The sequence below is a fragment of the Megalops cyprinoides genome, chromosome 8 (assembly GCF_013368585.1).
Source record: "Megalops cyprinoides isolate fMegCyp1 chromosome 8, fMegCyp1.pri, whole genome shotgun sequence".
NCBI classification, from domain to species: domain Eukaryota; kingdom Metazoa; phylum Chordata; class Actinopteri; order Elopiformes; family Megalopidae; genus Megalops; species Megalops cyprinoides.
Genome location: NC_050590.1, coordinates 36484831 through 36497315, shown reverse-complemented (window position 1 = coordinate 36497315; position 12485 = coordinate 36484831). Strand labels below are relative to the sequence as shown.

The 12485-nt window shown below is 40.6% G+C and overlaps 1 protein-coding gene across 2 annotated transcripts in view; it reads right to left on the bottom strand.

Annotated features, from left to right (window-relative positions):
• Positions 1 to 12485, bottom strand: part of LOC118781743 (high affinity cAMP-specific and IBMX-insensitive 3',5'-cyclic phosphodiesterase 8A-like) — a 54272-nt gene that overhangs the window by 25317 nt on the left and 16470 nt on the right. Inside the window, exon 1 of one of the 2 annotated variants that reach the window (XM_036534770.1) lies at positions 4272 to 4306. The exons of the other annotated variant lie outside the window; for it this stretch is intronic. Coding sequence (XP_036390663.1) covers positions 4272 to 4298 — 27 coding nt within the window. The 5' untranslated portion in view covers positions 4299 to 4306. Of the gene's footprint in view, positions 1 to 4271; positions 4307 to 12485 lie in introns of those variants that run through there. 2 annotated transcript variants of the gene reach the window in all.

Below are 12485 nucleotides of genomic sequence, written 5' to 3'. Positions count from 1 at the left end.
GAACTCTAGGACACTTCTTATTCCATATAAATTTTGTAATGAGTGATGCAATTCTCACAAACATTTCTTCAGGTGGTGCCAAAGGGATGTTTTGAAATAAATATTATGAACTTAAGTAGTATGTTCATCTTTAATATGTTTATTCTCCCATTCAGAGAAATAGGCAAAGGCATCCATCTTTCTATACATTTAAATGCTGAATCCATTAGAAGTTCATAATCTATTGATGCTATATTTTCTAACTGAGGTATTATTTTGATGCCCAAATAAGTAAAATTGGTTGAGAGCTTAAAAGTAGATTTATGTTGGTCAGGATCTTGTCTCTCATTTTCGTTGAGCAACATAAGTGATGATTTCGAAGCATTTATTTTTTATCCAGAGATTTTACCAAACAGGCCGATCAGATCTAACAGTGCAGGTATGAAGGTACATCATCCATGAAGAGACCTATTCTGTGATCTCTGTTACCAATTTTAATCCCCTGTATTTGCCTGTTAGCTCTAATTGCTATTGCTAATGGTTCTATAGCTAGAATAAACAGAAGCGGTGCCAAAGGTGAACCTTGAGGACAGATGGACATAACTTAAGATGTAAAAGATGAATGCAAATGGTACATCTATTAATATGCTACAAAGCAATTGATGACAAAGTAAAAAAGCACATGTTCAGTCTGATAATACTTTAGTCTCCTTTTTCTTCTAATGTGACATTTTACAGGGGTCAGTATCCATGGCAACCCCACCCTTACTCTAGAATTCTTCCTAGAAGTAAACAAACAGTGCATGATAGAATGTCAGGGAGCATTTAAATTACCTGTGAGAATAGCAGGCATTTTTTAAATTAGATGACATTCAAGATGTACAGATTGCCAGTTACATTAAGCTCACCTGTTGAAAAGTACACATGGTGCTTTAACAGAAAGCTAGGGTACAAGATAGACAGGGCACACAGGTGGCCAAGAGAACTAAAATGCAAAGATATGTAAAGATAACCACACCATAATCACATAAGTGGTGGCCATCTTTTTTCTTTCCATTGTACCTGCCTCAGGAACATGTGTCAAGTGGTAGGATTAGTGCCCCAGAATAGGAGTTGAGGTTCGAAAGTTTGAGTCCCAGGTGGGAGCTGAGGTACTTTACTTAAGAAATCATTTACCAAGTCTGAATCTGCTAGAATGAATGAGCTGTCCAGTGCTGTACCTTGTGAGGCTTCTGTCAGGATATAGGCCATCTGCTAAACAGACACTGCAAAAAGAGTGTGCACCTTTACCAACACCTTTACTGCGGGATATCAAAATGGCAAGCAGAGTATCATAAGAAGTTAGGCAGGAGGCACAGAGAAGTTCAGGGAGTCTCAGGGACTTCTCTGGAGTTAGTAAGGTGGCCTTGTATATTACATGTATATGTAATCACACTCTCTTTCTATATCTTTATCTTTGTCAAGCTTCCTCTCAGCAGAGATACCACATGCTTTACTCAGTACAGGATCATTTTAGCTGCCACATATAAATTATATGTAGCACCCTTTCTTCTGTCACTCAGGTTAGGCAAACTGCCAGTTGAGATTGCTATACTCGCCTGTAATATCAGACAAAGACACAATTCTCCCAGGCCATGAGCGCCTGGAGCCATCATTTTGTCAACATAAGAAAAATTGGGTGGAAGGTGGGGGGAAACTCAAGGAATACAGGGACTTCTCTGTTCTCTGTGGAGTCAGTTAGGCAGCTGAGTGCTCTGTGTCTGTCTCCATATGCATATGTTTTAATAAACTTTTGGTTGCAGACTGAAGTTCTGCAGCTGGGTTCATAACTATGCTCACTCCTTGAAGCTCCTGGGGTGGCGTTTCTCCCTGTCACACAAATACCTGTAACAGGGTTTCCGTTATCTGATAATTACTATTTTTTGCCTGGTAAAATTTATTAAAAAATGATAAATTAAAAACTTGCCGGTCAAAATGTCTGGTAATAATGCTCATACAAAATGTAGGCTAGCTATAATGAAGGCTATCCCTAAACAGGACATTTGTGTTTTGATAGCGGAACGTGCTTATGAGTTCAGCGAGCTGTACCCCGACTGGGCTACCCTGGCTAAAATTGCCTGTGTTCTGCCCACGTCAAGCATGCCCACAGAGAGGGGCTTCTCTCTGCAGAATGGAATTAAGATGGCACTGCAAAGTCATCTGGAGGAGGAGAGAGTGATGTGGCTTATGCACATTGCAAGTTGCAAAGACACATTGGACACGTTTGATTTCAAGGTGGCAGCAGAGGACTTTGCCAGAATGAAAAAAAGGAGAAAATAAAATGTTACCTGGTAGCCTAGAGGCTACACTTGAGGTCATGTAGGCCTAATCTGTTTTTTAAACAGGCTACAGATGTTACAGGTTACAGATGTTTCATAATAGCCTACATTTTAGTGGCTAATGTTGAGGTTTTGCTCAATCGTTACTGTTCATTTCGCTTAATTTTTGAGGTTGTTGTCATTCTTTCGTCAACCTAGGTGTACATTATGTTTGCGTTTTGTAAGACAGACTGTTATTGAAACGTGACCGGTAAGTTTCAAATTTGTCCGGTAAAATAAATTCTTTCCAGACACCAGACTGGCAAGAAAAAATTCTAGCGGAAACCCTGACCTGTAATTGTCATAAATAAAACACACACACAGAGGAAGTGAAAGAGACTAGCATGCAAGTGATTTTGCTATGTATGTATCTGAGCTCCCTTCACCCAGTGACCATGACCTGGGCTGGCCACACCCCAACCAACGAACTTACACTGGGTTCAAAACATACATTAAGGGATATGAGGACATTTGGACAATTTCTAATTAGAAATTAGAAAGTTTAGTTCCACCCAAAACTTTGGGCAGTGCCAGTGCTTGTCAGGCTGGAGGGGCCAATGAACCACCACTAGAACTCCCACTCAGCACACAGGGAACCAATGAATCATCTCCGAACCTCACAATCAGAATACAGTGACCCACTGCACCACTAAACCTCCAAATCAAAAGAAAGGGATCGTAATCAGACATGCTAAACAATAAGTTTCATAATTTCAGACAATGCAAAGCAGCATTCTGATCACTTAACTCCAGCTGTCTGTCAGATGGTGACACTGCCAGACGAACTAGACCGTGAGGTTCAACTCCACACACCTACAGCACCGCAACCTTTGACCCCACATCCTCTCTGCTGGGTGCGTCCTCACTACAGAGTCCTGCATACGAACTTGATGAGAAGCTTTCCAAAGTGAAAAACAGGAAACGTGATGACATTGTTCAGTGAGCAGACGTCAGCAGAGCCAGATACTAAGGGTAAACAGCTTCCTAGCAGCAGGCGAGGTTCAGGAGCGCTTGGAATCATGGGATAAGCGGATGTCGTGCATAAGAATGACTTCTGGCGTAGAAGACTATTTTCAACAGGGTTCAAAAAAACAATCACATAAGCAATTCTTTAGATGTGTTGCAATTTTCTGAATGTGTTCAAATTAGATTATATTCCATTACTTGAATTGTCAGTGACACCAATGTATGGATTGACAAAAAAATATGTTGTGAATTAGTTTCAACAATCACTCTGATGTTCAGTACCGACAAAAGCGGAATTGACATTAAGTACAGTTGGTTTAAGATGTTGTACAGTTATTTTGAACACAGCAGACCAATCTGAATGGGACTGGTCAAATTCAGCAATGCATCTTCGCATCTATGGATACTTTCATAAGTCTAAAATCATACCAGTTTTCAACATTCTTAAATTCTGTATCATATTTCTTCTGTTTGACTACCAGAGTAAGAGTTCTTGCTAGCTTTGGGTACAACACATCTTATTCAATCTTGTATTCAATATAACTTATTTTCACCAGTCTTTAAATGAAAACCATAGCATCTCCAGATGTTCAGATTTCTGCTAGCTGCACCTGCTTGTTTGTGTAAAAAGTATTTACATAGTAAAGCCTATGTGAATTCTAGTATATGTACTTAAACCCATGAATTGCTTTCATAATTTACACAATGATACAGTCGGTGTTCCTGTCTATGCACAAGTGATTCCTAGCAAACTCCCTTGGAGTTAAAATTGTAAAAAGTTAAATTATAAGTGTTAAAATTCACAGGTGCACCTTTGAAGGTTTCTGTCACACCAAGACACTCTCATTGATCTGAAAACATTATCACCTCTGAAACATCTGTTATCTGTGACTGGAAATTGTTCTGCACAAATTAAAACTGCTAAAAAAATGTTACATACTCTCAATCAGGCAATACCTCTTCACTCACCTTGCATTGGGTTCTGAGGCCTTGCATGGTAGAAATGTTGCCATGACAACAGAGCAGTGAGGACAACCAGGAATGGCACGAGGACGTGGAAGGGGCAGGATAGGATGGTGGGGGGTGACAAGCAGTCACACTGTGGGATGTTGGAGAGGCCCAGCTTGACAATGTAATGGTGTGTTTCCTGTCACCTTTCCATCTGATATAGCTTGAAGATCCAACCATGGGAATCTCCACCCCCCGTAAACAAAAACTAGGCTAGAACATTACAATACATTACATTATTGGCATTTAGGCGATGCAGAGCAACTTACATCAGTTACAGGTTTTTTTTTTACAAAAACCTGTAGTTTTTACAGGTGGTTATTTTTACTGAGGCAATTGTAGGTTAAGTACCTTGCCCGAGGGTATAACAGCAGTGCCGCCATGGGGAATCTAACCAGCAACGTTTCAGTTACGAGTCCTGCTCCTTAACCACTGTGCTACACTGCTACTCCAAATAAGATGGAAAATCAAACTATAGTAATATAATATAAATATAATATACAGGGTCAAAATCTACCAGCCTGCAAATTTTCTCTTTGGTGGGCTAAAGTGTAGTGGCCTACTACACTGGTCAGAGAACTTGTAAGATTGCCCAAAAACATGCCCCTTTTAGTATGGTTCCTATGTTTTTTTGTTTTAAACTGTGGGCTAAATCAATGGCAGGACTCCTCTGTCACCTTCCAGTTCTGAAATCTCTTTTGGTCATCTCCCTACAGTCTCTTGTTTTGTCTGATCACAAGCTACTTATGAAATCTAGGTAGCTAGCTAGACTCTTTTAGCTAATAATATACAACGTTGTCAATGTGTAAAATGTAGCTTGATTTGCTCTGTAACATTTTGCCTCTGATTAATTAAATAACCAACTGGAAAAAACACTTGAAATTAGAGACAGCTTTAGTAAATTTTAGATTGCAAGCTTTGCAGGACAATTTGGTTTACTAAACTGATAACCACAAAGAAAAATTAATGTGACTTGTTGAATCAGAATTGATAACAGAATAACTTAATGGTTGTAGATTGGTTCAGCTTCAGTCTTATCAGGATGTCTACTGCTAGTGTGACTGGTATACACCTTTAGGCTGTAGACAGTAATATAGTGTGAGACCCCAGGGGTGGGGTTTTTCCACCTGAGCGATCACAAGCAAAACACCCATTGTGGCCTCAGACAGCACACCGGTCTAATATAAGGCAGCAGACATTGGGCCATGTTTAAGGCTGTGCAAATCAATACTTCCCCAGGAAGCCTATTTCTGTGCCGATATCAGCTCCCGGATAATAGGCTCTCCCGCCCCGACAGCCAAGGCCGCCTGCTGAGGCCTCCACTCCACTGATGTAGCTCTGAACCCCATTATTTCATAATCAATGATTCCCAGACTTCTCTACTGGGTCTGGGTCATTATCTGCATCTGGCCTTAGAGGGATCACATGTGCAACATTGAGGTTGGTACTATCATGTACCTTCATTTTCAGTAAAAACAATGTAACAGCAGAATGATGCTATTCAACAATTACATTGTTATGGTTAACCACTTTACACAGGCTTATAGCCAGAAGGTTGTGGGTATCCCTTAGCAATCTAAAATCAGATTGATTTATATGAATAATTGGTCAATTGGTAATTTCCCAGGGATTAACTACTGTGTAGTAAATGTTCTCTGATGTATGCATGAGAAACAATGAAAATTGAATCTCATGAGGAGATCCAATATGCTGCACTGATTTGCCTCAAACAATGTGGGTAATATTAATAGTGTCTTAATGTGCATTAATACAGCGTGACTAAGGAGCACAGACCATAAGGATCACTCTTTAGAATATATACACTGCAATCAAACACACTTCTGGACCCCCTATTACACACAGAAAACGTTTGTGGCAGCCATTTTAACTGGTCCGAGTTATGACATGAAGCGACAGTTTTTACAAAAAAGTGGAGATCAAAAGAAAGGCACAGACCTCTTGCAAGTGAAGCACTCTCTTTTCTCCTTACCTTCAAGGTATTTTTTGTCTTTATCCAGATTACAGGCCAAGCTGTCCTAATGCCAATCTGTACTGTACAAATGGGCCAAAAAGCGAGAGAGAGAGAGAGAGAGAGAGACAGAGACAAAAAGAGACAGCTACAACTGGTCCTATTCAACCTCTTCAATCTCGTACTAAAAGCTGGATATTTCCAAGATCTTGAATTAAGGCTAATACAACAATGCGGGCTACTAACACCAACAACTTTGACTCCAAAAACTACTGAGGCATCTGTGTGAACAGTAACCTGGGGAGAGTTCTGCAGTATTATTAACATCCTCATCAAACACAATGTCTGGAATAAGAGTCAGAATGACCTCCCAAACCACCGTACATCTGACCCACCCTAACCCTAACTCTAACCCTAATTTGCCTGCTTTGTGGACTTGATTTTATTAGATTCATTAGATTTGATTCAATTTGGCATGTAGGTCTATTTCTAAAAAATCAAATTCAAAATGGCATAGAGGGTATAAGTATACAACATCATTAAATTAATATACTCAGAAAATAAATGCAGTGTAAAAACTGGAAATAAAATAATAAACTGCTTTCTTCACACAAAGGTGTGAAATATAACAAAGTTGCAGCTTCAGTCTAACAGTACTCAACATCTACATCAATGTTACGGTTTTGGAGCAGTTTGAATTAATTTCGTGTAATTAATTACAAAAATTACACAAATTTTGTGAAGTGTCATTGAACCAGTTGCTCTTTACAGCAGTGAGTTGTGGAATCCCATCACAAAAAAGGATTGCACAAGTTGGGATAAATACCCCACTGAAACGATAAATGTAGAATTCTGCAAAAACATTTTGAAATTACAAATAAAATGCACACAGGGCAAAATTAGGCATGTGTCCATTGGTTATCAAATATACCAAAAAGAACACAAAAATTCTGGTCCCACCTAAAACAGAGATCTAAACTCACTCCAAAATAAAGCCCTGCAATAAAGATTGCTAGATCCAGAAATGGCTCCTCTAAACTTGCTGGTTCTGAAACTCACTGAGAAGACCAACACCACAATCAGGCGGCTTCAGGACAGCCATGCAATACCAGTTCCCACTAGAACAAACCAAATTATATAACACCTTATCTGACACTCTTATCTGGAACATTGAGAAAGACACACTAAAGTATGACACAAAGTGGAAAGCTATAAGACCCTAAAAAGAGAATACACCCTGGCAGAATATGCAGCCATGGTCAAAAATACAAAGCAGAGGTAGAGTCTGACCAAACACTGACCACTGAAAAGGGCCAACACAGATAAACTTGGCAAGCCAGGGAATACAGGCTCTGTCATCACTGCAATAGAACAGCGAATGAGACAGAGATCAACTCCCTTCTAAACTGAACTTAATGTTCCCATTCAAGTGAAATATTCATAATCATCTGTCCTCCCACGTTTGAAACAACTGACTGACACTGACAAAATATCAATCATATTAGGAGAGGGGCCTACAGGCCCACCAGCATTTTGGTTTGCAGCCACATGCCATAGCCTTAGAGCTGGTGAGTGTCATATGTTGCTGCACCAATAGTGAATTTTGTAGTGTATATATTAATCATAATAATCAATTAATAAATAATTAATCAATTTATAATTTATTGTTTGGAGGTAATATGTAAGGTTCACTGTTGTTTACCAATTTAGCCTGTGTGTATGTGTATGTGCGTGTTTTCTGTTAATTCTATATGGTTGTACTTGATTTGCTTTACTGTTTGTGTTGTTGCTGTGGCAATACGACATTTGTCTGTCCTGCCAATAATGTATGATAAAATGCCTTTGAATTCAAGTGACAGGAGGAGGAGGAGGAGAGGGATTAATCTGCTCAGAGAAGCTGCAAAATCGCTATTGTGGAGAAAGCCTTCCACTAATAGGCAAGCCACTGATACAGGGACCACCCTCATAGGTTTCTCGGTAACGTTGCCAAACAAAGACATACTGTGTTGAGGGTCAAGGCTTAACTGCCTCTTCCAAATCTGCAGAAGCACAAGACAAGTCTGTGTACATGCACACACACACACAAACAGAGTGAACACCATGCTGCTATAACCAGAACCATGATGTCACTCCATTAAGACATATTACAGTGACTGACTGCTCTGAAGATGGTCTGGAGATGGTCGTTGACTTCAGGAGAGAGCACACCCAGCATCATCCTCTGATCATCAATGGTGCAGCTGTGGAGAGGGTGAGCAGCACCGAGTTTCTGGGTGTGCACATAACAGAGGACCTCTCCTGGTCAAACAACACCACATCACTGGCCAAGAAAGCACAGCAACGCCTCTACTTCCTCCGCACACTGAGGAGAGCCAGAGCCCCAGTTCCCATCATGTGCTCCTTCGACCGTGGCACCATTGAGAGCATCCTTACCAGCTGCATCACTGTGTGGTTTGGAAGCTGCACCACCGCCAACAGGAGAACCCTGCAGCGTATAGTGGATGCAGCAGAAAAGATCTCTGGTGCCTCACTCCCCTCCCTCCTGGACATCTACAACACACGCCTAGCCCGTAAAGCACAGAGCATTGCTGGTGACCCCACTCACCCATCGCACACGCTCTTCAGTCCCCTCCCATCTGGGAGGAGATTCAGCAGCCTCCAGGCCCGTACCTCAAGGTTGAGGGACAGCTTCATCCACCAGGCTGTTAGGAAGTTGAACTCTCTTCCCTCCCTCAGCCATCTGCTCCAACACAGAACTGAACTTTGACACCCCCCCCCATACTGAAGCCTGGACTATTCTCCACCCATTCCTACTCCCAACATTAATCACACACAAACTCACACAGATCTGCACAGTCACTTTACTTATATAACAGTCTACATCAGCTGCTACAATCTGTTGCACTATGAACTACTCTGCACTTTCTTACACCATCCTGTGGAATTTATATTTATATTTTTTATATTTTTAAACCTACTATGTGCCTTGATGCCCTTGTTGTAAATATTTGTAGCTTGTTTCTGTCACAAATGTCACACATTTTTATTTATGTCTGTGTTATTGAGCCATTTGTGTTTATTGTATATCTGTGAAAATTCTTGTTCTTGTCTCTCAGTGTCACTGTGTTACGTCTAACTGTTGTATTGTTACCATGGGCCTGAGAGAAACGCAATTTCAATCCTCTGTATGACCTGTGCATATCGGAGAATTGACAATAAAGTTGACTTTGACTGTGACTTGACTTTGAACTGGAACAGGCTGACTCTGTAAGCCCCCATACAAACACACAAGCATATACATACATACACACAGATACACCAAGGTATCACATAGACCTGTGTGAAGTTGGCACCCCAAGTATTTAAAAAGTTCGAAATGGTATTACTGTTCGTTTGTGCTACGTTTGTGCCGGTTTGTGCCGTAAAAATTTTCGTTTGTGCTGCTATGGATTTTTAGATATAAACATTATATTTTTAGGCGATGACGTCACTCAGCACCCCAACCTCCTCCGAATTGCTCCAAAATTGTCTCGTTCGTTTCTGCCGCCTTGTGCCGTAAATTTTTTTGTTTGTGCTGCTATGGAGTTGTAGATATAAACATTATATTTTTGGGTGATGAGGTCACCCAGCACCCCAACCTTCTCCGAATTGCTCCTAAATGGTCACGTTAGTTTCTGCTACGTTTGTGCCATGATAATTTTCGTTCGTGCGGTCATGCTTTGGATAAACACTGCACGTCATGGCAAAAATTCTGTGACAACTTCCAGAACGCTGCTTTCTCCATAACGAAGAAAGTGGCTTCTACTGTGCAACGTTTTGCTGGTTGGTGCCCTGAAAAAAACTTTGGCATTACATTATTTCCTGATATGCCTACACAAAGCGCTTCAATGCCAAGAGCAATAACATTACATGGATCCCAGTAAACTTACATTGCAGCGCTATTTGGAAATATCCAACACTTAAAAATGACAAGCACTTGTTTAAGCCAGCTAATTACTTACAAGGCCTGAGTTGCATTTGCTAATTAGCTGGCTAACGTTAGTTACATAGTAGCCGTCAAGGTAATTAACGTTGTGTCATTAACGTTAGGTAAAAATAATACATTAACGCAGGCAATAAAAGACACAAAAATAAATGCGCTTTACATATAACTTAAAGGTGTCTGTCACCAAGGTAGTCAGTAGCTCAGATTTGACGCGAATAACGCAGCTCGTGCAGCAATAGAACCTGGACAAAGTTGTAGGCCTAATCGGCTCAGGGGGGAGCTAATTATGTTGTAAAACGTAAGGGTAGGTGTGTAATGATTCACAAATTGTCCAAAACAGATAGCTAACTAACTAACTATACGTTTGTATGTTTTGTTTACGCTGCTATGTTTTCATTTTTTTAAAGACAGGCTAAACATTATATTTTATGGACTGTGATGTCACCAGCACCCCGACGTTTGTGCCATAGGCTAAACATTTGTTCGTGCTGCTATGTTTTTTTTTTAGATGGATATAACGTGATCATTGCTAACGCCATTCAAACTTTATTGGAAACAATCCAAAATAGCCTCTGTGGGTTGGGTTGGATTCAGATATTAACTGTAGGCTAAGCTGATATCATTAAATGTGACATTGCCCCAGCCTTTCCCTTTTAGACGGTGATCACGGCACTACAGTTAAAGAAGGACCACACGAAATCCAAACCTCCTTCCCCGAAAGAGAAGTTCCAAGTGCAGATGCAAGCTACGTCATTCAATAACGTTAATTACCTTGACGGCTACTATGTAACTAACGTTAACCAGCTAATTAACAAATGCAACTCAGGCCTTGTAAGTAATTAGCTGGCTTAAAAAATAGCTACAAGTGCTCATTTTTAAGTGTTGGATATTTCCAAATAGCGCTGCAATGTAAGTTTACTGGGATCCCATGTAATGTTATTGCTCTTGGCATTGAAGCGCTCTGTGTAGGCCTATCAGGAACTAACGTAATGCCAAAGTTTTTTTTTCAGGGCATCAACCAGCAAAACGTTGCACAGTAGAAGCCACTTTCTTCGTTATGGAGAAAGCAGCGTTCTGGAAGTGTTTATCCAAAGCATGACCGCACGAACGAAAATTATCATGGCACAAACCAGCACAAACGTAGCACAAACGAACGAGACAATTTTGGAGCAATTCGGAGAAGGTTGGGGTGCTGGGTGACGTCATCGCCTAAAATATGTTTATATCTAAAAAACCATAGCAGCACAAACGAAAACTTTTACGCCACAAACCGGCACAAACGAACAGTAATACCATTTCGAACTTTTTAAATACTTGGGGTGCCAACTTCACGCAGGTCAGACATAGGGCTGTGACAATAACCGCATCACCGCAATACCACGGTCATGAGACGCCTACCGCGGAGTTGAGCGCAGGGCGTTTTTTTCCAGTTGAAAAAGTTCAACTTCTCAGAAAAACGCCCTACGTCAAGCCCTTTTTTGACAGCTGACCAATCACCAGCGGAGTAGTGACACCTGTCGTTTCCCATAACAACCACCAAAGATTGAGAAGGTAGCGGTGGAGAAGTTAATTGTGCTAGTTTCTGAGTACAGTGAACTGTACAACATGACAGTTAAATTGTATCATAACATTCATCATAAACATGCCGTTTGGAGTCAAATTGGACGGATCCTAGGAGTTTCTGGTGTTTGTGCTTACTGCTTGTCGTTAGCAAAACTAGCCTGTTAGCTAACGTTAGCTCTGCAACAATGTATAGCCAGCTAGATCGCTAACAATGTACATGCTACTGTTATGGCAACAAAAGACGCTCTCAGCTGCTTTTTGGATGGCGTTTTTTTTTACTTGGAAAAAAAAGCTCTGGCCAGCGTTTTTCATCAAAAAAGACGCTACGTGTGAACACAGCCTAAGATCACACTGTTGTGATTAGCCGTTTAGCGCGTATGCTAAAACCAGTGCGATTAGAAAGCTAGAATTCTTCCAATCTAGTTAATTTTAGCTTTGAGGAAACAGTGATTTAACATTAAGAATATAGCAAATGAGGCGGTGAAAACTACGAGAAGCTTAATAACGCTGATGAATACATAATGAACCATAACAGGCGCGCTACATAGGGTTAGCCAGGTAAATGGCACATAATGAGATTTGATGTGGAATACACCTGATGTGGTTAACGAATTGACTGAATAGTTGCACACTTGTTCTAATAGGCACGAGCATTTAA